Source organism: Acomys russatus, chromosome 14, assembly GCF_903995435.1.
Source record: "Acomys russatus chromosome 14, mAcoRus1.1, whole genome shotgun sequence".
Classification (NCBI taxonomy): Eukaryota; Metazoa; Chordata; class Mammalia; order Rodentia; family Muridae; genus Acomys; species Acomys russatus.
The window spans coordinates 29642078-29669435 of NC_067150.1; the positions used below are offsets into that span (position 1 = coordinate 29642078).

Genomic DNA, 27358 nt, shown 5'->3' on the forward strand with positions numbered 1-27358 from the left:
GAGGAAGAAGAAGTAATTGTGTGCATAACATTCTGCTGTGCCTTCCTTCTACTGCAAATAAGTGGAAACAGGAAGTGGCTTAAATAGTTGTACAATGTGGGAACTTCAGGAAAGACTGTGGGGTTCCACTTAGAGGCCCACCAGAGCTTAGCTGTACATAGCTTGGTGAATAAGTGTGCACTTACAGTTTAGGTCAAAATGATATTCTTGAATTATATTAAAGATATCATTATTTAACAATTATCCACTCTGCTTGGGCTTTTAATGAATCACTCTATTCTGTTTTTGGCTACAACAGAGAAGACCATCTGTTGACCCCTGTAACCTTTACCTGACAGCAGATAGTGACTGACTCTAAGAAAAGGAGATGCAGAGATCCAGGACAGGGAGATCTACCTCTCTGTTCCTCAGGCCATGAGGAGACTGTGTTATCTGGAGGTGGGACTGAGGCTAGGACTCACTGCACTGTCCTTCAGTCCTCTCTTTGTCTTTTGCTCATTAATTCTTTCAGTAAGTGTTTGTTGACCAAATGCACTAGAGCATCTTGCCATGAGAATACAGAGCCCTTGACTTAGTCTACACAGATGGGTTCCTGGTTGTCCACAGTACAAAAGAGACATGGTACCCTTTCCTTGGGCTTAGCACATACTGTTGGGTTTCTTTATTTTTTTTCTATTTTTTTTTTTTTTTTTTTTTGGCCTGGAGGTTAAAAAATAAATATATCTTTGTTATCTTAATGTTATTGCAACAACTACATGTTTGAGTCAGTGGAGGTGGGTTGGGGAATATGTAAAGCACTAAATATGAAGTAGGCGTCCTTTTTTTTTCCCTAGGGACAGGAGGGACTGCAATGCTTTAGCAGAAGGACCTAGCTTATAATTGTCAGATACAAGGACCTGACAGTCTCTGAATCCTCCCGGGGGCTGCTGCACAACCAAATCTAAGCGTTACAGGCTCAACGTTAGTTTCCAGCTTTGTATTGCTTGGTGGCAGTCCTGACCCACACCTTTTCCTCCAGACAAGATGAAGAAAAGCTTGCTGTGCTCAGCTCCTGTTCTGAATCCAGGTCTTCTTGATTCTAGGAAGAAGGACCTTGGGTGGGTAGTTTTTTCCTCACAAAAGCCTCATCCACTTTGACAGAACAGAAATAACTATCGAGTTTAGTTCACAAGGCAATGGACACCCAGTAACAAGCCTGTGGATCATTTTTGGCAAGTACCTTTCTCATTGCCACACGAGTAGCCAAGGAAGTGACTTATTTTTGGGGTGGGGGTTTGGTTTTTCGAGACAGGGTGTAACAGCCCTGGCCATCCTGGACTCACTTTGTAGACCAGGCTGGGCTCGAACTCAGAGATCTGTCTGCCTCTCGAGTGCTGGGATTCCACACCAGGCGGAAGTGACTTTTGTATCTGTGTCATAGCAGGAGTAAGGGATGCCATTGCATTCAATGCTGTCGCTAATTCAAAATCCTTCTCTTCTCTTGTTCAGTTAAGCTTTTTGCTCTAGATACTAGATTTGAGGGGTAAGTCTGGAGTCTATAAACAGCCAGCGTGAAAGGAAAGGGTTTATTGAGAAGTGACAGAAGCTGTCAGGGCAAAGCAGAGTCTGGAGGGTTGAAAAAGTAACACAGGCTTGATGGAACCAGGTCGAGGTGAGACAGGGTGGATGAGGTGAAGCCTGTGGTTGGACAGAGGTAGTAGCAAGATACAAAAGGGAGGAGCCAAAGCTCTCGCTCTTGGGGTGCATTGTATGTGTTGAGCTTTTTATTTATTTATTTATTTTCCCATCGCAGATTTCTGAGAACAAAGAAAACAAACAGCGACAATGCTCACACAGTGGCTTCCAGAAGCCTGCGACTGACTTTCAGATCTCTTTACCTTATTCTAACAATTTAGCCCCACAAGCTTTGTGCCTGAGGGAGCAACAGCAAAGAGCAATCTAGGAGTGCCTCACCCAGGCTGCAGCTGGGCTTCCTTAACTGTTGAATAGCCATTTGGAGCCTCCCTTCCCTTACAATCCCTGAGCCGCCCCCCCCCACCCAGCCCCCCCAACCTGGGGGAACCTTGGGGAGGGAGATGATCTAGGTCAAAGGTGCGATATTAAATCAGTGAAGTAAGTGGCCATGGTTCAGAAAGTGTAAGCACTCTTCTCGTGTGCTTGGTATTGGACTCCTGTGGCTCAAGCCTTGAACTTCCAGTGTAGAAATGGTATAAAGATGACCTTGACGGTCTCATCCTCTGCCTCAGGAGAGCAATGTGCACTTCCTAGGCAAGTGCTCCACCACCAAACTGTAGTCCTGGTTCTTTCTTTTATTGCTGGTATGGAATCCAGGCCTTTATCACTGAGCTACATCCATAATCTTTTATTTGTTTATTTTATTTTTATTTTATTTTTTTGAGAGAGAGGGTCTCACTGTGTATCTCAGGCTAGCCTCCCTTAACCTCTTTAGTGTTGGGATTACGAGTATATAGCGCCAAACCTAACTACAAATTTTGCTTTAACTGCTTTCATTTCAACCCTTCATACCCAAATTTAAGCTATGGACTAATGTTGCTGTCAGAGACAAAAATAACTCCAACAGAAAAGAAAATTCTCCGTTTCCCAATAAGAGACACGCTTCTCCCCCAGAAACTGCCTGACCCTTGGGAAGCTCTGCCGTGCGAATGTAGCAGTGAACAAAATGTGGCCCCAGGAGTTTTGTTCTGCCTGGCGGGGAGCTGTGGAAACAAGTGACTACCACAGGTGGTAGTCTTGGCAGAGACACAAACATATGGATTCCACCTTGGAAATGGATGATGCCATCTGCCCACCAGTTCCTCTGGTGATTCCCTCACCTCTATGCCTTGTCCCTTCTCCAGGTTGGAGAACAGATGGCATTCAAGATATATTGAGTTTTTGCATAAGTTTTTAAATATATATATATATAATGATAATGTTTTAGTCAGAGATAAAAGGAGATGTGCATGGTTTGGGGGGGCTGGGCCCTCAATGGAGTGTTTCCGGTTAGAATAGAAAGAGCTGTCCTGGGGGTACAGACCAAAGAACAGGTTGGCTCTTAGAAACCAAGAACTGGGTTCTGCCTGAGAGGCGGCTCTGTGAGGGTGTTCCCTGAGTTCCTCTTGCCAACCCCTGTATGATTTTCAGCAAGATTTCTGCAAGGAAAGCTTCTTGGTTGGTTGGGTGATTGTGTTCAGGATGTGAGCATACCCCCTGGACCATCAACAGTTTATAATATGGCCAGCAAAGCCAGAACTGTTACACATACCTTGTTGGACTTAGATATCATCTAGAGTCTCGAAAGTTGTCAACTTTTAGAATCTTATTTAGGATTATAGAATTTAGGGAACCCAGGACAAAAGAGTTAAACAGTTCTCCTTTCATTGTCTTTCTCGGGCTTTGGTTTGTGCTTTTTTCTTTCTTTCCTTGTTTCCTTCCCTTTCTCTCCCCTCCCTGCTGTCTTCTTTCCTTTCCTTCACCTCGACCTTCTTTTTTTTTTTTTTTTTCCCTTCCTACCTTTCTTTCTTTCGCAAGGTCTCATCTGTGCTTTGGGCTAGCCTTGGACCTGCTGCCACTCTCCTATCTCTGCCTCTGGAGAGCTGGGATTACAGGCATGCGCCATTCGCATCTGGATTTTTCTATTGTTGCTTGGTTTTGAAATAGTATCACGTGTAGCCCAGGCTGGGCTTGAAGTTGTTAGGTAGGGACAGGAGGAGGAAGAGAAAGAGGAGGAGGATTAAAAATTCCTCTGCCTATGTGGCCCGTCTCAGTGCCCGGCCCAAGATCAAGGCCTTTCTGTCCTCCCCCGACCATGTGAACCGTCCCATCAATGGCAACAGCAAACAGTAGTGGACGGAGGAGACAGAGCTGTTTGTACTCTTCCCCCCGCCCCACCCTTTTCCAGGTCTAATAAAGCTTGTAAGACAGAAAAAAAAAAATTACTGATCACCCTGGAGCTACCTCCTAAGTGCTGGGATCTCAGGCATGCACCACCATGCCTGGCTCAGTTTGCCCTGTAGCCCATGTGATCTAGCTCATGTCTTTGCATCCTCCACCAGCTATGAAACCACACCTGCATTCCCATGACAGGATAGCATTTATCCCATTCTTAAAGCTGTCATTACTTGAACTGAAACAACCTACTCCTTAAAGTGCCCACTACAATAATAAATCTGGACAGCCTTTCCCCCTTAAATCTGCGGTGGGAGCTGGCTGCGGCGCCACTCAGTGGAAGAAGGTTCCTGGTTGATCCAAGGAGAACCTGCCTGTGAGTTGAAGAGCACTGCTGATGCCCTTGAGTCAGAATGGTGCTGCCCACTCCCACCCTATTGCCTTCTTCTGGCCCTGCTGGCAATGCCTGCAATGCCTGCTGGGTAATGGGGGCAGATTTGGAACAAGGTGGAACTCACACTCCTCTCCATATTCCCTCTTTAGACAGTGGGGGCGGGGGGGACGGCTAAAATGACCTTTCAGTCAGAGAATCTCACTGGTTAGCATGTCACTTCCCCCTTGTCCCTCAGATCCATGAGAAGGAAGAAGAAGAGTTCAATGAGAAGAGTGAAAATGATTCTGGCATCAATGAGGAGCCTCTACTCACGGCTGATCAGGTATGAACGACAACCCCTCCCAGGTTCTGAGAGCCTTTTATTCTTCTAATGGAGAAGAGGCTGAAGAGGGTGTACTTGGTAGCACCCATCTTGACCCTCCACTTAGAGGGAGCTGAAGCCCCACTAACAATCAAGTTCAAGTTCAGAGCTGGGGTTCTTACCTGCTTTTTGCTCTCCGGATATTGCCTGTCCTTTTATTGTTTTCTTAAGTTTGACTTTTTCCTGGGCAGCTTCACTTCCCATCCAGGAGAATTCTTGAGAAACATCTGTTTTCCTCCCTACTTGGGGTGGTGGTTCTGGGAATGTGTGTCCTCGTCCCCCCTCCCACCCACCCACCCCATTATAAAAAGTGCGACAAAGCCGGGCGGTGGTGGCACACGCCTTTAATCCCAGCACTCGGGAGGCAGAGGCAGGTGGATCGCTGTGAGTTCGAGGCCAGCCTGGTCTACAAAGTGAGTTCAGGATGGCCAAGGCTACACAGATAAACCCTGTCTTGAAAAAACTAAAAAAAAAAAAAAAAAGAGTGACAATTAATGGACTGGGTTCTGTGTTATAGTTGGGTAGATACAATATTTTTTCCCACTTAGAAACAAAATGCTTAGCAAACTGAAGTAAATGCTTACTTCCTGGCAGCCCTGCCTCATTTCCTGAAAGAGTAGCGAGTTTCCAATAATGCGCTCATCTAAATGGAGCACTTGGAAGAGGCTTACGTGAAAGTGCTTTACATTAAAGACAGAATATATGCAAGCTTTTGATCGGGTCTATTTTTATTATTATCCAATATTTATGAAGACTGAGCACAAATGAGGAATGCCATTGACCACTCAAATGAACCGGAACACCCCCTCCAGGAGGGAACAGAATTTCTGCTTTATCCTTAGGTGATTGAGGAGATCGAAGAAATGATGCAGAATTCCCCAGATCCTGAGGAGGAGGAGGAGGTGCTGGAAGAGGAGGATGGAGGAGAAATCTCATCCCAGGCAGACTCAGTCCTGCTGCAAGAGATGCAGGCCTTGACACAGACCTTCAACAACAACTGGTCCTATGAAGGTGAGGGCCTCTGGTCCAGGGCTTACTGAGGGCTAAACAGCTCCTTAGTGCCAGGCACTGGTTTTTGTTTTTGTGGCTGTTTTCCCTTCCTTCCTTCCTTTCTTTCTTTTTCTGGATAGGGTCTCACTATGAAGCCCTGACTGGCTTGGAATGCACCATATAGACTAGGCTGGCCTCTAACTCACAGAGAGTTGCCTGCCTGAGATTATAAAACATTGAGCCACTGTGACTGTGCCTTGCCCAGATACTGTTTGCTTATGGTTATCAGAACTTGATCTCTGCCCCAGAGCAGAGGTTTGAAAATTCAGAAAAAAGGCAACACTTTCCTGATTTAGTATCAGGAGAAAAGTCAGCATTTTTGCAGGGGGTTAAAAAAAAAAAAAAAAAAAAGGTAAAATAAAATTTCAGTGGTAACGCTAACCAAACAAGACTAAAAAGTAGGACTCTGAACCACTGCCCAAATGTGATCAATATATATGGTGGGACAAGGACTATAGTTCAGTGGCAGAGCGTGTGCTTTGCATTCAGGATACCCTAGTATCCTAGGTACAAGTCCCAGTAGTGTGTGTGTATGTGTGTGTGTGTGTGTGTGTGTGTGTGTGTGTGTGTGTGTGTGTATGTGTGTGTGGGGGGGGGAGGGAGAAATAGCATAAGAGCTAGCAGTCAGTGCTCTCCATGTGCCATCCTCAAACCAACTTCACACCACACCCTCAGGACTGAGCTATCTTCTGGAGGTTAAGTGACTTGTCTAAACAACTCAACTGGAGAAATAGAATTATAAACAAGATCTCCTTGCCACTCAGAAAATCCTTTCCACAAAAGTACGGGGGCAGGCAGTTTTATTACTGAGTAAGCACTAACTGGGAGCAGGCTACATGTCAAAGCCACTCTGGTTGTAACTAAGTGGGTGGAGCCCAATACCTTAAGCAGGTTTTGCCACTTGGAGTCAGGTGGTTGACTTAGGCCCCTGTGCTTCCAGAACACTGGAGAGTAGGGCTTAGCTTCCTTCATGATTACATTTCAAAGCAGTGGCTCTCAGATAGATCCCTGAAGGAAACCTTCTAACTGTGAACATGGGGGGAGGCTTACTTAGCCATTAAAAATTTAATATATGTGTGAAAAGGACAGACAGAGAAATTCTAAGAGAATCTCTCTCTCTCTCTCTCTCTCTCTCTCTCTCTCTCTCTCTCTCTCTCTCTGTGTGTGTGTGTGTGTGTGTGTGTGTGTGTCTATGTCTCTGTCTCTCTGTGTGTGTGTCTGTGTGTGTGTGTGTGTCTGTGTCTCTGTGTGTGTATGTTGTTTGTTTGGAGCTGGGAACTAAACATAGGGCTAGTACCCATGCTAACACTGAGCTACACCCTCAGCCCTCTTGCCTTTTTTTCAGTGGGGAGAGTAAAGGTCTCATTTCCAATTTGTGCTTTCCCTCACACCTCCTGTCCATTATCAGGGGTGGTGCAGACAGCACTTGAAGTCAGGGAGATTAACTCCAGAGTCCAGTCTTTTAATGTCTGTCTTACATTACCTGAGTAATGCAGACTTACAGTCATGACTATACAAAGAGTGGGTTGGATGAAGCGTGAAATGAAAACATAGTAAAAAAAAAAAAAATCAACAGCCATCTCAGGGATGACTATGTGCATCCATCTGCACTGCAGGAGGAAGTCTGCTTTCGAAGAGATGTTACTATGAACGAGGGTGGGTGGTGGGGCTGAAGCAGACGGTGTGTCTGGCAGGGTACCTTGGTTCAGATTTCAGGTGGAAGTGGGCAAAAATTGAGAGACAGAAACCAAGTGCCACATCCGGAAGGCCCTGAAGAGATGAGGCAGGCAAGGCTGTGCCACTGCAAGAAGCCAAGAGGGTGATGGAGTGGGTTTGGCTGCCTAGCTGCATTCACCACCCGCCCAGTCAGGCCATTCTCAGCCACACAAAGGGCCCAAACATAGAAGCCCTCAGCAGAGCAGAGTCAAATGGCAAAAAAACAGAAGGAGGAGGACAGCTTCAAAGAGCAAAACAAAGCAGGAGGAGCCAACGGAGTCAGCAGACACCCAGGCTGGGCAGAAATGAGAAGGAAAGGCAGGCCTGGAGGTGAAATAAAAGGTGTTCCCTACATCTGTTACATGTATTTTTACTAATATGCTTAATTGGCATGTGGTAAATGTATGCATTTATGAGATACAGTGTCATTTGAGACATTTCAATACATTGTATACAAAGTATGATGAATATATCCAGGTTATAGCTTACCATTATCTAACACATAACATTTCTTTCTGGTGGGGGGTCTCTCTCTGTCTCTCTGTGTCTCTGTGTCTCTGTCTCTCTGTCTCTATCTCTCTGTCTCTGTCTCTGTCTCTCTCCATCTCTCCACCTCTCTCTGTCTTTCTCTCTCTCTGTGTGTCTCTGTCTCTGTCTCTCTCTGACTCTCCCTCTGTCTGTCTCTGTCTCTATCTCTCTCGTGTGTGTGTGTGTGTGTGTGTGTGTGTGTGTGTGTGTGTCTAGTGTTTCTTGTACCCAGGGCTTCTTCCATGCTAAGCAAATGTTCTGCCACTGACTCTATCCTTAGCCACGTGTCAGGAAGACTTACATTCCTTTTTGCTCACTGGAGATGGTAGCACATACCTGTAATACCAGCACTCAGGAGGCTGTGGCAGGAGGAGTGAGGCTATTCTTGGCTTCAGAGTGAGACCTTGTCTCAAAACACAGAACAGCAAGGGCTGGAGCATTTCAGAGGTCAGCATTTAAGAGCACCGGCTGTTCTTGCAAAGGACCCAAGTTCAATTCCCAGCACCCATATGGCTACTTACCAGCTTCTGTAACTCCAGTTGTAAGGGATCTGATTCCTTTTTCTGGCTTCTGTGGGTATCATTTACATACAAGGTACACAGACATACATGCAGGTAAAATGCTGCTATCCTGGAACTCTATATTAACCAGGCTATCTTTGAACTTACAGAGATCCACCTGCCTCTGCCACCCACGTGCTAGAATTAAAGGCATGTGCCACCATGCCTGGCTTTCCTACCCTTTTTGAAATAGTCAACTAATTGACAATGCCTTAAATCTATTATACATCATGCAACCTTTTGAGACAAGATGTTAAAAGTGTCCCTTTCTTTGTCACAGGAAGTAGCCTGCTTGTTGATAAGGCTTCATTTTCCACTCCCCTTTCTCAGTCTTCCTGGGGTCTCCCATAGCTTAGAGTGTGGATTACAGCACAGGACCATACACCCTCAGATCATGTTCATTTTGATGTCTGCTCCATCTCTATGCCTTCTTGGGAGAAAACACTGCCTCTTGTATCACTGCTCATCACAGATATCAAAGTCTCAACACTTCCTCCCTCAACCTAGTATTGTATGTAATATGTGAATATTACAGAGATAGAGGACAAGCCAGAACAAGGTGCCAAAGCCAGGTGTGTGCCATCTTTATTGGATACAGTGTTTCCATGGTTCCTAGTGGACACTTACTTCTTTCTTCCTAGCCTTTCAGATGGTCTTTATGAGGGTCTCTCAGAGAAACTCTAAGAGAAGGGAGAGCCCCCAGCCCCCCAAACCCCCCAAACCCCTGCTAAGAATGGCTTCATCTGTGGTAGGTTCAAGCCTGTCTCTGTAGCTGTCACCTACCAAATGCATCTTCCTCTCTAGGGCTAAGGCACATGTCTGGGTCTGAGCTGACAGAGCTGCTGGACCAGGTGGAGGGTGCCATCCGTGACTTCTCAGAGGAGCTGGTCCACCAGCTGGCCCGCCGAGACGAGCTGGAGTTTGAGAAGGAAGTGAAGAACTCCTTCATCACGGTGCTCATTGAGGTCCAGAACAAGCAGAAGGAGCAACGGGAGTTGATGAAAAAGAGGCGGAAAGAGAAGGGGCTAAGCCTGCAGAGCAGCCGAATAGAGAAGGGAAACCAGATGCCCCTCAAGGTACGTGAGCATTTGGAAGACGAGGCGCAGCCAGCCTTGAGCCCCAACCATCACACATCCTGATACCTACCCTGCAGCGGACCCCTAAACAGTTACTGGGTAATAACCATGTGGCTAATAACGCTGTGAGAGGCAGTGGGGTCAGGAAGGGAGGGCATGCCACCTAGCTCCCTGACTTCCCAGAAGGCCTCTGGTCTAAGTGGAGGAGGTAGTGAATAAACAATAAAAAGTAACTGAATATGACCTGTGTTCTCCAGGCTGGTCCTTGAAAAAACAGAGCTGGGTCAGGACCTCTACTATTGGCACGGATTACTGTTCAGCCTGGTTTCTTCGGGGGCAGGTGTAAAATATTACTGGAATGTTTGATGGCTGACAATGATTAGATGGCTCATTGGTTTATGATCAGGTGAAGTCCAGAGAACTATCTAAGTTGCTTTTTTTCAACACACCTTTGCCTAGCTCTATCACAGACCCTATTGAATTAAGCCTGGGCCAAGTACTTAGTGAAGAAAAGTTGTCTGTACCAGGCCACTTCTGGAAGCCTACCTTTCCCGACAGCTGCATGCTCTGTTTCCCCCTAAGATCTTTGCATCATAGTTGCCCAGAATTGCACTGCCCTGTCTTATTTTTCTGGTTATATGACACAGGATGAAATGAGGCCTGTACAACCCAACGACTTACGCTGTCTGGTCATTGTGGCCATATGTCTTGGGCAGTGTGATAGCCGATGGGCACTTGAGCAAGGACACAGAAGTCCTTGGGGTGGTGACTTTGGGCAGGAAGGCTTTGCCCATCTTGAGTGTGTTTCTTCCTCAGCGTTTCAGCATGGAAGGCATTTCCAACATCCTGCAGAGTGGCATCCGCCAGACCTTTGGCTCCCCAGGAGCCGACAGACAGGTATGTGCATCCAGTTAGCTCCTTAATCCCTCTAGGCAGCTAACAGCTCATTTCTTCACCACAGACGAGGGTGATGGGCAAGCACGAGGTGCCCTAAGATTTTCTTCCACTTGTAAGGAAGACACAGAAAATGTCTGTCTGCCTTTTTCTTTTCTTTTTGTTTGGTTTTTCAAGTCACAATTTCTCTGTATAGCTGTGGCTGTCCTGGACTAGATTTGGAGACCAGGCTAGCTTCAAACTCACAGTGATCCGTCTGCCTCTGCCTCCCTGAGTGCTCAGATTAGAGGTATGCACTATCGTCTTTTATGTCTTTCAAAGGTCAATTTTTAGGGGTTATTTTTTGATGTTTTGTTTTTTTAAGGTCTTTTATCCCAGGACAAGGATAAAACTTAAAAATCAACATCAAATGTAGATCTAAGAATTAGTTTGCTTTAAGAATAAAGTGCATTGGGGGCTGGAGAGATGGCTCAGAGGTTAAGAGCACTCACTGTCTGTTCTTTCAAAGGTCCTCAGTTCAATTCCCAGCAACCACATGGTGACTCACAATCCCCTATAATGAGATCTGGTGCCCTCTTCTGGCATGAAGATGTACATGCAAGCAGGATACTGTATAAATAATAAATAAATGTATCTTTTGAAAAAAAGAATAAAGTGCGTGGGGGATTTGTTTCAGAATAGATCCCATCTTAGAGCCTAACTTGTGGGCCAGCTGAGTCAGTGCCACCACTGTAGCCTCTTCATCCTCCAGCTCTGACTGTAAGTCACACTGTGACATCTGTTTCTTGCCTCTAGTTTGTCAGTAACTTGTAGTCACCATTGAAGTACTACAATGAAATACCTGAGACAATTTACTTTAGAAAGAGCAAAGTTTTGCTTATTTATTTTTATTGGCTTCCCTCGCTGGTATGTCATTTGGTAAGGTGGCTGCCATTGTGGGGATGTGTGTCATAACAAGCAATCCCATGTCAAACTTTATAGAGAGAAGAGAAACAGAGACAGAATAAGGTGGACATATAAGAGTTCAAGAGAGAATACTCAATATCTTTTAAGGAACTGCATAAGGATCTCCTCCTGGGCCCTGCTTCCTAAAGGGCCGTAGTACGTCCCAGTACCATGATCTTGGGGATCAAGGCTTTGCATATAAACCTTTGGAAGACACATTACCTCCAAACTACAGCATCTGTGATGCAGCTTGCAGTTCTGGGTGTTAAGGCAGAGTTCAACAACTCCGCCCATTATATGCTGTGACCTGTTGCTAGGTCCTCAAGGGGATATGGTGAGAAGTCCTGGGCTTCCCCGCATGGAGTACAAAATCGAATGGACTTGGCAATGTGTGCACTGACAACTCTGAAACTGTGGAATAAGTCGTCATGAAGCATTTATGGTTGGGTCTGAATCCTAAGTGTTAGAATTGTATGACCACCACCTGGAAAGACCAGGAACATCTAAGCAGCCCTTCCTGTTCCTGGGAGAACTGAGGCCCAGTGTCACAGGGCACCCTTGTAGTGACATCCTCAGTGACAGGGCCCCCACTACAATTCTAGACCTGTTGTCTTGTGCTTAGTGCCTTGGGCTCCTTTGGAGCCTGACAAGAGTTCTCTGGCCTAGTGGTCTCTTCGATGCTCACTGGCTAGGTTCCCTTGGGGCTTGCTTTGTTGTAGGAGGGAGCCAATCTGACAGTCAAGATCTTGAGTTTGACAAAAGAGAAATAATTTCTTCTCAAACTGCACTCTGGAAAACAAACCTTTACCCACGGCCCCTGCTGCCTACCATCCAGGAGGAGAAACCCTCCCCCAGGATTTTGAGAAGCAAAAAGACTTTAGCAGATTAAGAACATAGATATTGGGATAGTGGAAGTTTCCCCCGCTGGATACGGGAAAGCCTACGTTAGAGAAGGATGTGAGTAGGGCAGAGGAAGGTTCCGTGGTAGTGGTGCACGGTGGCTGTGAGTGCTACCCAGCACATGAAGAAAAGCATTGTCCCTGTGCAAGCTGCCCACTGTGCCTCCACCCAGGAGGGACCACGTCTCAGGCTCTGCATGTCGTTTTGTCTTTACAGTATCTGAACACAGTCATCCCTTATGAGAAAAAATCCTCTCCTCCTTCTGTGGAAGACCTGCAGATGCTGACCAACAGTGAGTTCCTCGTCCCCGGGGCCTTGCATGTCATCTCTCCTTGCCTCTGCACCTCTGGTTCTCAGTTCCCAGATTCCTCTAGGATGGCTTTACATCGGACAAAATTTTTCCGCGTACTGACTGTATCCTCTTGAACAAGGGAAATTTAAAATGCTCTGCTGTGGTCCCCAGGGTTGGGAGGCACTAGATGGGTGGGGAAGAGTTTTCTGTTTTCCCTGCAGCTCCTTAGACTTTGCCTTCCCTACCCGGATGGTCCACACTTGGGTCCCCTGGAGCAGAGAGCTCTGTGAGCCCTGCTGTACTTTTTTTTTTTTTTTAAACAGAGACTACTCTTTTTTATTTATTTTTTATATTTTAAAGATGTATTTATTTATTATTAATACAGACGGAGTACCATATCTCATTATAGATGGTTGTGAGCCAACATGTGGTTGCTGGGAATTGAACTCAGGGCCTTTGGAAGAGCAGACAGTGTTCTTAACCTCTGAGCCATTTCTCCAGCGCCCCCTGCTGTACTTTTAATGTGCAGCAAGGCCTTTTGGGTAGAGGGAGGCTGCTGGGAAAGAATGGAGTCTAGTTTTCCTTCCAAGAAGTGGCTGCCTCTTCTTCATGTTAGCTGCCTTGTTTCTGTTTTTTTTTTTTTTTTTTCCCTTTGTTCTGTATTAATGAATATTCTGAGCTGTGGGGAGAAGCAACCTGCAGTAAAGCACTTTTCGTTTTCGTAGGCAGAATCCATCTACCTGTGGATGTGTGAGGCAGTACAACCCCCTCCCCCCCATCCCCGAAAGGCCAGCTTCAGATAGCAGTGCCCGCTAGGCTCTTTTAGGGGAAAACTTCTAGACTGAGACTTGGTGACATGCTCAGTGGATTAGAAAGAAATCCCATTTTTCCTTCCTTCCTTCCTTCTTTCTTTCTTTTTGTTTTTGTTGTTTTGGTTTGGTTTTCTGAGACACGGTTTCACTGCATAACCTTGGCTGTCCTGGACTCACTTTGTAGCCCAGACTGTCCTTGAATTCACAGCGATCCACCTACCTCTGCCTCCCAAGTCTGGGATTAAAGGTGTGCACCGCCACACCTGGTGAAATTCCATTTTTCCAGGCATCTAGGTGTGTCGAATGACAGCTCACAAGGCTGCTGGGTGCACTGTGGCTGCTCTGGAGGGGATGGGCCCGAGGGTTATGAGTATTGCTAGAGGAAGGGGGAGGGGCTTCTGATCTTCAGATATTCCCCACCCCTACCACACACCATCCCCAAGTTAAGGGTGAAAAAATGCTTCCTTTTTTATCTGTCTAGAGAACAAAAGCAGGGGTGTGCTGCAAACAGATCTTGCCAACATCCATAGACACCACGTCCTTGAGAATCAGGAATTTTAACTTCAAAGTACAGGCATCTGCTCAGATCTCTATATTTGCATAAATATACACTGAGATTTGTTTTTCAGTCCTCTGGACTGAACCTAGGGAACTGGTGCTTGCTACCCCAGAGCTATGCACTCTGCCTCTTAACTTTTGAGACATTAGTAGCCCAGGCTGGCCTGGACTCATCATGTAACCCAGGTGGCTTCAAATTGGCTATCCTCCTGCCTCAGCCTCTGGGATTACAAGTTTGTACTATCAGGCTCAGCTTTTATTTTAAATTTTATGTGTATGAATGGTTTACCTGCATGTATGTATGTGCATTACTTGTATATCTGGTGCCCATGGAGGTCAGAAGAAGGTATTAGATGCCCTTGAGTTGGAGTTACAGCCAGTTGTGAGCTGCGCTGATGTTGGTGCTGGGAACTGAATCTGGGTCCTCTGCAAGAGCTGCAAGAACTCTTAACCACTGAGCCATCTCTCCAGCTACCTTTGTTGGTTTGGTTTGCAGCAGAGTCTCTCTATTTAGCCCTGGCTATCCTGGAACTCACAGAGATCCACCTGCCTCTGCCTCCTGAGTGCTGGAATTAAGGGTGTGTGCTACCATGGCCTGCCTTTTTTTTTTTTTTTGAGACCTGTTTCTTTTTTCCTTTTTTTTTTTTGTTTCTTTTTCCTTTCCTTTCTTTATTTCTTCCTACCTTTCTTTTTTCTTTCTTCTTCTTCTTCTTTTTTTTCTTTTTGGGATATGTTCTCAATATACAGCTCAAGCTAGATAATGAACTCCATTGGCCTAACCAGTCTCCTGAGTTTTGGGATTATAGGTGCAGACAATATGCCCAGCCATAGGTTTGTTCTTTCTATCTATCTATCTATCTATCTATCTATCTATCTATCTATTTATCTATCTTGGTTTTTCAAGACAGGGTTTCTCTGTGTAGCCTTGGATGTCCTAGACTCACTTAGTAGCCCAGGCTGATCTCAGACTCACAGAGATCCACCTGCCTTTGCCTCCCGAGTGCTGGGATTAAAGGCATGTGCCATCATGCCCAGCTAGGCTTTGTTTTTTAATGAATTATGGTTTGTTTTTTTGTTTGTTTGTTTGTTTTTGGTTTTTGGTTTTTGCTTTTTGTTTTTTCGAGACAGGGTTTATCTGTGTAACAGAGGCCTGGCTGTCCTGGACTCTCTTTGTAGGCCAGGCTGGGCTCAAATTCATGGAGATCTGCCGGCCTCTGCCTCTGCCTCCCAATTGCTGGAATTAAAGGCATGTGCCACCACCTACTGGCAAAATTCTGCCTGCATGTGTGCCTTCCCGCCAGAAGAGGGCAGTAGATCTCATTACAGATGCTTAAGAGCAACCATGTGGTTGCTGAGAATTGAACTCAGGACCTCTGCAAGAGTAGACAGCGCTCTTAACCTCTGAGCCATCTGTCCAGCCCGTGCCTAATTAGTTAATTAAAAAGACTTCTTATTAGTTTATGTGCATGAGTGTTTTTGCTCACATATGAGTGTACCACATGTACAATGCAGAGGTCAGAAGAGAACCGTATGGAATTTGAGTTACAGGAAGTTGTGAGTTGCCATAAGGGTGCTGGGAACTCAGCCTGGGTCTTCTACAAGAGCAGCAAGTACTCTTAACCTCTTTTTGGCTCAGTGGAGAGTACTTGCACAGCATTCACAAGGTTCTGCATTCGGTGTTCAGTATCACACCACATGCACACAGACACACACCAACACACACACACAAACACACACAGACACACACCAACACACACACACACAAACACACACACACACACACACACACCAGATCTCCTGAAACTGAAGTTTCAGATGGTTGTGAGCCAACATGTGGGTGCTGGGAATTGAACTTGAATATTCATTCTGGAAAAGTAGTCAGTACTTTTAACTGCTGAGCCATCTCTCCAGCCCAAAGTTACAAAATTTTGTAACCCAGTTTTAAAGACTTATTTTTATGTATGTATATGTGCCACATGTGTGCTGTTGCCAGAGGAGGCCACCATATATATCCCTTGGAGCTGCAGTTTCAGGTGGTTGTGAGCATGGGTGCTGGGAATGGCTGTGGTCCTCTGCCAGAACCTTACTCACCGAGCAATCAACCCCTCCAGCTTTTCTTCATCTAGTGTTTGATTTCATCAGCTAAAAATGTGTTAGCAAGTGGACTGTGGCTACAAGTGGACATTTCACGGTCTAAAGTCTTACTAAAAAGAGTCTTACACATCTATCTTTCTGAATACTGATTCACCTATAGGTCATGATTCTGGATACTGATTCTCCTATAGGTTATGATTCTGGATACTGATTCTTCTATAGGTTATGATTCTGGATACTGATTCTCCTATAGGTTATGATTCTGGATATTGATTCTCCTGTAGGTTATGATTCTGAATACTGATTCTCCTATAGGTTATGATTCTGGATACTGATTCTCCTGTAGGTTATGATTCTGGATACTGATTCTCCTATAGGTTATGATTCTGGATATTGATTCTCCTGTAGGTTATGATTCTGAATACTGATTCTCCTATAGGTTATGATTCTGGATACTGATTCTCCTGTAGGTTATGATTCTGGATACTGATTCTCCTGTAGGTTATGATTCTGGATACTGATTCTTCTATAGGTTATGACTCTGGATACTGATTCTCCTGTAGGTTATGATTCTGGATACTGATTCTCCTATAGGTTATGATTCTGAATACTGATTCTTCTATAAGTTATGATTCTGGATACTGATTCTCCTGTAGGTTATGATTCTGGATACTGATTCTTCTATAGGTTATGATTCTGGATACTGATTCTCCTGTAGGTTATGATTCTGGATACTGATTCTTATATAGGTTATGTAGGTACTAACTTTTGCAGATCCTTGTATGAGTTCACGAATAATGGCTGCTCTCTGTTCTCTGTTCCTTAAATCAAGGACCCAGGCCAAAGTCTAGCTCATGTGACTGGACCATATAGATGCTTCAGTTTAGAGATCAACTCAGATACATGCTGTGTAAGTCAGGTTATTATGTCTTTAACGCACTCTTCTTGGAATGGCATCTGGTCTGCCCAGGCTCAGTTGCAAAATACTTAACCAACTAATTGGCCTGAATTTGCATTTAAATATACCACAGAGCCAGCAGGTAAAGGCATTTGCCACCAAGCTAGGTGGCCTGAGTTCCATCTCTGAGACCACATGGTAGAAAGAGAGAACCACCTTCTTCAGCACATTTCCTCCAGCTTCTACATGCATGCCCTGGTGTACACATCCACCCACCACAACACATGTAATTCAAACATTTTAGATATACCCTTAAACAAATCGAAGATGCCAGGATCCCCAGCATCTAATTCAGTTGAAATGACTATCTATCCAAGAACATAAAGAAAACAAGAACCCTGGTAGACTATAGGTCCAGTCTTTCCACCTGGCCATGGCTAGTGAGTTATACCATCATGTTGGGTTGCATTCTTCACCTGGACCTGATTCTGTTCCAAGTTTCATTACCCAGCCTCAAAAGCAGGAGAATATGGAAGTGCATCTGGGATCCCATCTTTGTCACAGTTGCCTCCTGACTGAGGGCCCGCTGTTCTCCCCGGCTCACTCTACCTATACAAGTGAAATATGTTCATTAAGGAGAATTAGTATAGAAACATCCTTTGTGGTCTCACACTCAGAACTGTTTAGTGGTTCCATGCACTGTTCTAGATTTTTCTATTTTAGGATGCATTTGTTACGAAGCTAATATATGCTCTTTGGCCTTCTTTATTGATAAGTCTGTTTTAGGCATGTAAATCTCCCAGTTTCATAAGTTGGTGTAAGACTATTTAAAGAAGCTTACTGGTGAAGGAATCTACTGTTGGATGCTTTTGTTCATGTCATAAATAAGCTCAGAGACTTTTTAATGGACTTTTCCTTAAAGTTGACTTCAGCAATGGAAGCTGTGAATATGAGATAACAGAAAGTATTCATTTGTTTGAGGATGGAACATGGGCCTTATATTTGCTAGATCAGTGTCCCATCACTGAGTTACACTCTCACCCTAGAAATGTTAAAACTTTTATAAAACATAATCATTAAAAGCCTATTGGCTTTAAAACTTTTCCTATTGTTTGTTTCTTGTATGAGTCGAGGAAGTATTTCAGCAAGAGCTGTGTAGGCTCCCTGAGAGACCACAGTTGTTTTTGACAGGGTTTCTCTGTGTAGCCCTGGCTCTCCTGGACTCACTTTGTACACCAGACTGTCCTCGAACTCACGGAGATCCGCTTGCCTCTGCCTCCGGAGTGCTGGGATTAAAGATGTGCGCCACCACGCCTAGCTGAGCCCACAGTTCTTAAGCTCTATATAGTCTAACACTGTAATGGCCATTGCCATGACCTGCATGGCTTGGGGTTGACCTGACTTGGGTCATGAGAAAAAAAGGACAGACATATAGACAGAAAAGCTGGGATTGGGTGGGCCATGTGATCTAATGGAGATGTCACGCAGAAGCCTGGAAACTCGGTGCATTAATTTTATATATCTGAATCAAGGGGGTGGGTTTATTGTATACCGCTGAACAAGAGGAGTCCGGTCAGCTGATCTCTGTAGCGGAGCAGTTTCAGGTTGTAGTCAAGGGAAGGGGAAGGAGGAAAGATGTGGTTGCCAGTTCCTGCATACACTGGTTTTAGCTAAGGGTTAGTGATTCATAACATCTATACTTGGGCCAGAGTAAGGCTTTGCCATCCCTTATGAGCCTCACCTGGGGAAGGTTCTGTCATTTTCCTGGGTCTGAGGCATCAGGGTCCTTTACCTGGCTGTACTTGTGTCAACACATTCACTCAGGGCTTCATGTCCTCCCCACAGGATAGAACATAAAGATTTGTTAGATAAACTTCATTTGTGGCCAGTGAATTGAAGGTGAGCATTATTGCAATAACTTTTTTTTTTTTTTTTTTTTTTTTGGTTTTTTTGAGATAGAGTTTCTCTGTGTAGCCTTGGTTGTCCTGGACTTAATCTGTAGACCAGGCTGGCCTCAAACTCAGAATGATCCGCTGGCCTCTACCTCCTGAGTGCTGGCATTAAAGACGTGTGCCACCATGCCCAGCTGCAATAACATTTTTTAAAAATGTGAGTAGAATATCCTTAAAGACAAGTTCATAGCTGGGCATAGTGGGGCACTTCCTTCATTCTAGCACTCCAAAAGGCTGGGGTTGGCTGGTCTCTGTGAATTTGAGGCCACCCTGTTCTACATGGTGAGTTCTAGGCCAGCCAGGGCTATAAAGTGAGACCCTGTCTCAAAACCCAAAACAGGGATTAATATTAACATTTAGGTTGACTGTATCCCAAAGCTGATGTTATCATTGTGGGCAATTGCTTCATTTATTTTTGTTAAAGATATATACTTGGTAGACGGTATGGAAATTACAGATGAGCCAAAAGGGGGAAATTGGAAGAAGTCACAGGTGGGTCCACTTTGCAGAGACAACTCTGGTTTTCTGGGTATATTCTCTCTCACCCCAAGACTGCTGACTTTTGACAGAGATTGTAGAGGGACTCAGCTAGGCCATACTCACTCAGCGAATGCCAGGTTTCCTCAAATCACTTCTCTCCTGCTTAGCTAGCCTTAGAAGCAAGCTCCACACCCCGGTAGTATCTTGGCCCATCTCTCTCTCTCTCTCTCTCTCTCTCTCTCTCTCTCTCTCTCTCTCTCTCTCTCTCTCTCCTGCAGTTCTCTTCGCCATGAAGGAGGATAACGAGAAGGTGCCTACATTGCTAACGGACTACATTTTAAAAGGTGAGTGCAGCCGCCCTCTCCCCAGAACAGAAGGGTCCCCTGAGTTCCTGCCCAAGCTGTGGAGCTCAGGCGGAAACCCCCTCAGAGCACCCACACCAGGCCAACCAGGCAGTGGTCACATAGAGCACATGGGCATCATGGTAATGGGTGTCACGGGCAGGCCTGAGGAGATTCTGCCACTTCAGGTTACCACTGTGAGTCCTCATAAGGAACAGGACACCAACAAGGGACTTACTATGGAGAAAGTTCCTTGGCGTTTGCATCATGCTGTATTTAGTCAGGAAAAACAAAGCCTGAAAAATAAGTTAGTCCTTTCAGTACTTGAAAGGAGACTGATGTCATGATTTTTTTTTTAATCCCATTTTATGTAAAGGAGGACTGCTGGAGACCCAGGGCTCATATATGCCAGGCAAGCATCCTTCTGTTGAGCCACAGTTAATGCTGTCCCTTTTGAACATTTTACTACAGAAGTTTTCAGTGCAGGCAACAGTAAAAGGAGGATGGCTCTTCTCTTCCAGCCTCATTAACTCACGGCCAGTCTTTTTTAAAAATTCTTTTTTTTATTAAATGTTTTATTTAATTTTAATTAATGTCCATTGGTGTGGGAATGTCAGATCTTGGAGTTACAGACAGTTGTGAGCTGCCATGTGGGTGCTGGGAATTGAACCCGGGTCCTTTGGAAGAGCAGGTAGTGCTCTTAACCACTGAGCCATCTCTCCAGCCCTAAAAATTCTTATTTATTTGTATGTGTCTAGTCCCTGCATGTTTGTTCGCCTTTGTGAGTACCCAAAGAGGCCAGAAGAGGGCGTCTGTTCCCTTGGGACAGGAGCTCTAGGGATTGAACCTGGCTCTTCAAGAAGAGTAGCCAGTGCTCTTAAATCGTGAGCCACCTCTCCAGCTTTTGCCAGTTTTTACATTCTTATCCACCAATATTGTTTTGAAGCAGATTTCTGTTATCATTCTTTTCACCCATAAATATTTAAGTGTACATTTCTAAAACCTAAGAATTGCACACAGAGACGTAATGCCACTATCACAACTAAAGAGTCAGGGCTGGGGTGGTGCTCAGCTGTAGAGTGCTTGCCTGGCAAGTATGAGGTCGTGGGGTCCATTTCCAGAATGACGAAAAGGGAAGAGGGAAAAGTACAATGACAAAGTTAGGGACTTTGAGTGGCATTGGTGACCTAGTCACTATACAGTGTTTTTTGTGTTTTTATATATAGTGTTTTCAGTTTAACTACTTGCATCAGGACATTGGGAGGGGGGTCCATACATTTTGATAATTTACCTCCTAAGTCTGCCTGTCTCTGTGTCTCTGTTACCCGCCTCCTCCCCCCTCCCCCCTTCCCCACACCCCTACCCCTACTCCCCCAACTCTCTATCCTTTTTCTCCCTCCCTCTCATCCCCAACTCCAGGATCTCATGCAGCCCAGGCTGGCCTCAAACCCTAAATGTAGCAAAGGAAATTCTTGAAATTTCTGATCTTCCTGCCTTCACCTCCCAACTCCTGGGACAGCACCATGCCTAGTCAATAATATATCTTAAACAACAGCAACAAAACAAAACCCACAAACCCACCAAACAACCAACCAAATGAACAAAAAAAACATGCATAGCCTTCCCTTCCCTTCTTTTAATTTCATTAGTCAAGCTGTAGGGTTTCTCTGTGTAGCCTTGGCTGTCCTGGACTCACTTTGTAGACTAGGCTGGCCTCGAACTCAAAGCGATCTGCCTGTCTCTGCCTCCGGAGTGCTGGGATTAAAGGCGTGCGCCACCACTGCCTGGCCTATTTAAGCTATTCTTGTCTCCTTTATTGTAACTGATGGAACAAGAGGCTCCATGAGATCCAGGCTCAGATCTTTTGGCAAACACACACAATGGGCGGTTGTAGACCCCTGTGAGGATGCCTACACTGCCCACTTGCCTTCTTTTTGCACGTCACTGGCCGTTGGTGACCATGCACTGTCTGGACCCGTCATTTTATGAGCTCTTGCTCCACATTCAAACAAGACTTAGAAGAGTTGCAGGTTTATGGAACCTGATTATGAAATCTCAAACTGTACTCTTTCTGCAGGGACCAGAGAGATTAACATTAAATTTAAATAGGAAGAATTTAGGGTAAAAAGGGGAAGAACTTATGACTCCTAAAGACTTTGCAAGAATAGAAGTCTTTCGAAGAAGTTTGCAGAAATGGATGATGCATGGTTGGTGAGCTGAAGTGTGACCTACAGAAATGTCAGTGAATTTATAAAAGTAGTTAATATTTACGGAGCGTATTTCACAAGTCTTTCAGCAACCCTACGAGAAGCTCAGGAACACCCTGGTGTGTATGTGGAGAACAAGCATGGGCGGGGAAGGCATTTCCTTAAAGTCACAGAGTTAGATCCATGGGCCCTGGAAACTGCCGTGCTTGATACTGTAACTGACACCTGTCATCCTCCTCTGTCCTCGGAAGGATGACTCAGGATTGATTGCTTGGTCCTGGGGAGTGGGGAGCTTCTGCTCTTTGTGATTGCGGGCATGACCTCTCTCCTCTTCTCCTTTCAGTGCTCTGTCCAACCTAACCTCACCTTTGGAGCAGCCTCGCTGCAGGAGGTCACTGAGCAAGAAAGTCATTCCATCACTGGGATTGCATGACACCACGTAACCTCCGGCGTGTATTTAAACGTGTATAGCTTAACCTGGATTAAACATGAGCAACCGCGCGCGCGCACGCGGGGGGTCATTTGCTGTTGGCTTCTAGTGCTAGTTACTCATTGGATGCATGATCGGGCGCAGGGCCGGTGACGCTGTGTCCTCTCCACCTGTGTTGGGGAAGGCAGGTGCCCTCACCACTCATTCTGTAGTCTGGCTCCAGCCCTCAACCCAGCTTATACTCTTAAGACTAATTTTGAAATAAACCTTCATTTAATTAATATTCTTCATGCCTTTTGGAGAGTGGTGTCCATAGGCTCTGTGTTCGGAAACCCTCTAGGGAAATGATGTCATGCGGGTCTTTGGCCATGGCACAGATGCCTTGTGGTGGGCACTGATGGGGTCGTGGGATGTGGTGAGGCTGCCTGTGCCGCAGAAGGAGGCCATCCATGCTCTCCTAAGTTATTGCTGTTTGGCTATGTTATGTGTGGTAGTAACTGGCTAGTCTGAGGCCAGGAGGAGATAGAGAATCCCAGGGATTTGCCAGTAAGCTGCAGTGTCTCTTACTGGGGTGCCAGGTTGGATTTCAGGGTTTAGGGGCTAGACGGAAAGTAGTTTAGCTACCTGGGAGACTGCACCTCTTTCCTGCACTGAGATGTGCCAGTACTCCCTCTCTGCCCTCAGGGGCCCGTGGGAACAGCGTCTTGTAAGGTTGCTTATCCTTACTGTAGCCTGAGGCCCAGCTGCACTAACTCTTCATGAAGTTTCTGGCATTGATAGGAGGCATTTATCAGCCTCGATGGCCAGCAGGTGAATGCTGCCCTTCTATCCTGGATGCTGAGTCTGTCCTAGCATAGCCTGAATCCATAGCCTTTCATCTTCTAGCTTGAATGATACTAACCCGGCCAGTTCCCATGCTCCTGGCTTTTAAACCACACACACACACACACACACACACACACACACACACACACACACACACAGCTTTATGGAGTGATCACCTGATCACCGTGTGCCCGCTACCAGCCCTATCACTTACTGCACATTGTCTCACACCACAGAAACCTAGAGTCAGAGCAGGTACGTATTCGTATCTTCCGGGTTTTCCAGTGGAGAAAGCCATTAAGCAGAGAGCTGGTCGGTCACTCGCCGGAGGCTACTTAGGAGCTAATAGCGATGGACTGACATTTAGGTCTCATCCGAGTCGCTGTTCCTTGATGCCTGGGGACATAGTGCCTGCTTACTCAACGTGAGCCACTCCATAGAAAGCCTGACAGAAGCAACAATAGAAGACTGAGTGGGTTCTCTGCTACTGGTTTCCTAGGCTTCTGCTTTTCTTGAAGCAAATAAGAGGCAATCTTTGGGCAAGGGAGGGGAACAAAGGTGGAGGACCTTACTCTACCAGGGAAGCTACCAGAGCAGCCCTGCCAGCTCCATCATGTACGCTCACAGCGCCAAGCTATACGGAGAACCCCTAGGCTGCCATGTAAGATGGAAGAGACAAAAATCATCAGAATCTGTACACTGACATGGATACTAGGTCTTTAACAACAACAACAACAATAAAAGGTGACTTCAGTTTTGCAGCTCATCCGCCCTAAGGCTACACATGTCAAAGGCCACTGGTGGCACGTGATCGCTGGGAAGTTTAACATTTTGCCAACTGTTGGGTTTTTCATCAGTTGCAGAAAAGGGGAACTAGTGACACAACACCTCACCCCCACCCCCCACCCCACCCCCGCCAAAAGCTTTTCTTCTTGCCTTGAGTTGATCAAATCTGGGTCAGCCACTTCTTTTTCCCCCAATTTATCCTGCCAGCAGGTGTCTGAAGCAGCCGGAGACAAGCTAATCAAAGCCAGTGGTGGTTAAAAATAAATCTCAAGTGTCTGGGACCCTCTCATTCCAGGAGGAGGTTATCAGGAAGGGGTGGGGGGGGGTGCCTTGGTTTTTATCCTCCCCACCCTTCCCTCTATCCCCGAGAGTGAAGGTTTGGTGTCCAGCAGTACTGACTGCACCCAGAAGGGAGACAAAAATCCTGGGCTCCAAGCCCACTTCAAACAAGCCCTCCCCATAGCTAGTGTTTACACCACGTTCTGGGGAAATTTTGCTTGAAGTGTTCAGGCTTGCTAGAGCTCTGAATGGAGCCCGAACCAAAGGAAGGCTCAGACCGCACTAACAGGTGAAAACAATGCTCTCTCTTCTTGGCCGTCCCCTTGGCTTCTCACTCTGAAGGGCCATAACAATGTCGGCTGGAGGGGAAGCCCGAATGCTGAGCTGCGTTTCAGGGTCCATCACACTCCATCACAAAGCCCACACCAAGTCTAGGCTGCTGACGATCAGTAGAGGAGGGTCCCAGCTGTAAGGGGCCCTCTCAGGAAGATTAGCGGTGGGAGTGGCTGGCAGGTTCCTGAACCCAACTGTGTTGCTCTTAAAAGATTTCTCTCAATCTAGTCTGATCAAGTCCCAGTACGAAAACTCACTGGGGTGTTGGAGGCCAGCCTTTAATTATGTGGCGTGGAAGCACACCATGGGGGGTGGGGTGGGCATTTCTCCAACCTTCTCTGCCTGTTTTAGGGTGGGAAATGGGCATGATTCGTCGGGAAGAAAACAACATGACAAATACTTTGTTGGCCCCAAGTTTCATAGGATGAGTTGGAATTTTTCTATAAAATTATAAAACAAGCCGGTTCCACTCTTACTGTGTCTTCGGTCAGTGGCTATTGAGAGCTGCAGGCCGTCAGTGAGTAGACACAGTCCTCTATTGTAAGGTGTGTGTGTGTGTGTGTGTGTGTGTGTGTGTGTGTGTGTGTGTGTGTGCTTAGCATCAAGCCAGGGCCATCCCAAGATAGACATGGCCTCCCAACTCACCTACACCCCTAGAACCTACCAGTTGCCTTAAGATGCATTCCAACTTAAATCTTCAAATACTTGACTGAATCCATTCCTTGGGCACTGCCGAGCGCCCACATGTCCTAGGCTCTCCCACCACAGCCTGGTCACGGAGAGCATTATAGGATCTGCGTAGGAGGTTGAAAGCTGGGGCTCCCCACCCCCCCCCACCGAGTGCCAGTTTTTCCTGTTCAGAAAGCAAGAACTAGGGAGAGGAGCCTCATTTCCTGGAAGCTGGGAGAGGTGACTCTTATCCCTGAGCCAGCCTCCATGATTAGGATGCATGAGACGGGAGTAATTACATGCTACTTTTAGAGATGAGACACTCCCATTCTTGATTATGTATTTCTTTGTGGGGCCGAGAGGATCGTAGTCATTTGGATTTCTGTTTGAGCTTCCTCTTCTTTTGGGGAGAGGGAAGCATAGGCCGTTCAGCTGACCTGGAAGGTGCTTTGGCTTTTTTTTTTTTTTTTTTTTTTTTTTTGTGCCTTGCTTCTCTAAAGAACAATGAGCTACCTTAGCTCAGAGCCCAGCAGCCCCACCTCCTATCAGATGCATCCCCTCATGCATATTCATCCTGTTTCCAAGAGCTCAGCATGGAATATGCAAATTGGCCAGGCAGGAGCTAGTTGGCATTTCGATAATAGCTTTGTCTGAAAAAAAAAAAAACCAGGGAAAACAATCTCTCTCTCTCTCTATCTCGATCTATCTCTCTCTCCTCTCTCTCTCTCTCTCTCTCTCTCTCTCTCCCTCTCTCTCTCTCTCTCCCTCCTCTCTCTCTCTCTCTCTCTCTCTCTCCCCCTCTCTCTCCTCTCTCTCTCCTTCTCTCTCCTCTCTTGTCCTCCCTCCACTTTCGGAACTGTCCCTGCTCTTGCTGCCCCCACATGTCCCAGAACAGAAAAATGAATCATAGGTTGGAAGAAGTGAGGGCCAGGTGTTTGTATTCCTCCAGTCCAGCATATCTCCACGCCATGCTTTGTCCTCTCTTTCCCTCGAACAAAATCATTTTACTATCCTCCAGCATCAGTGTGGCTGGGTCTGACAGTGCCTCAGGGCCCTGGGCCAGTCCTCTGCTCTCAGCTGAGTGCCCTCTCTGTGTGGGCACCTGTTCTATGCCAATTTGTGCAAAAGTTCCTAGAGCTTTGTTCGTCTTCCATCTTGTGCCCAGTGTCAGCCCCAAAAGCCGCCCCAGCAACCAGGAGAGAAGTTAGCTTCCTACACAGGTCAGGGGAGGAGGCTTGGCTGTCACTGCCACATCACTTCGACTCAGTGCACACGGCTCTCTAAACCTCATCTGTGCTACCATCACCAGCAAGGGGCTCTGCCCACTCCTCCACCCCAGGCAGTTTCTCCATCAAAGATCAGCTCCTTGACTCCGCCTAAGTTCAGAGGGCATGGGTTAGTGCTGAGGGAAGGCAGACAGAGGCTGCAACCAACATCTCTGAGCGCTGTCTCATCCAAGGGCCTGTCTTTGTAGGGCACAGGTGAGGGCACGCTCAGGGAGGCAAACACCTCCTAGGATTTCAGGGATGAAAAGTCTCCTCCCTCAGCCCTGAAGGCTGGTTCTGGTCAAGCCAAGGTTTAGGGAGGCAGGTTATCTCATAAAAGGAGTGTGGGTTTGACCTTGGACTCACTTCTTAGCTGCACTACATAATGGTTTTGGTTTTTGTTTGGTTTTTCGAGCACAGGGTTTCTCTGTGTAGTCTTGGCTGTCCTGGACTCACTTTGTAGACCAGGCTGGCCACGAACTCACAGTAATCCACTTGCCTCTGCCTCCCGAGTAATGGGATTAAAGGCATGCACCACCATGCCCAGGCCTTGCACTACATATTGGGTTAAATAATTTTATTTTCAGTGCTGGGATTGAGCCCAAGGTCTCACGCAGGCTACACATTTTGCTCTTGCACCGAGCCACACTCACAACCTAAAAACTAATTTCCACGTAGCTCTGGCTGGTCTGGAACTTGCTATGTAGAGGAAGTTGGTCTTGAATTCAGAGAATATCACTGCCTCTAGTGTTGGAATTAAAGGTGTATAACACCATGCCTGGCTAAAAACTAATATTTAATTAGTTTTTTGTTGTTAGTTTTTCG

At 46.1% G+C, this 27358-nt stretch overlaps 1 protein-coding gene across 2 annotated transcripts in view; it reads left to right on the plus strand.

Moving 5' to 3' along the window:
* The window catches only part of Fez1 (fasciculation and elongation protein zeta 1), a 47245-nt gene extending 24784 nt beyond the window's left edge, over window positions 1-22461 (plus strand). For both annotated transcript variants that reach the window (XM_051156174.1, XM_051156175.1), the window contains exons 4-10: window positions 4518-4604; window positions 5486-5654; window positions 9302-9573; window positions 10390-10470; window positions 12529-12604; window positions 19677-19742; window positions 22290-22461. In XM_051156174.1, coding sequence (XP_051012131.1) covers window positions 4518-4604; window positions 5486-5654; window positions 9302-9573; window positions 10390-10470; window positions 12529-12604; window positions 19677-19742; window positions 22290-22306 — 768 coding nt within the window. In that variant the 3' untranslated portion in view covers window positions 22307-22461. The remainder of the gene's footprint in view (window positions 1-4517; window positions 4605-5485; window positions 5655-9301; window positions 9574-10389; window positions 10471-12528; window positions 12605-19676; window positions 19743-22289) is intronic.
* The last annotated feature ends 4897 nt before the right edge of the window (window positions 22462-27358 follow it).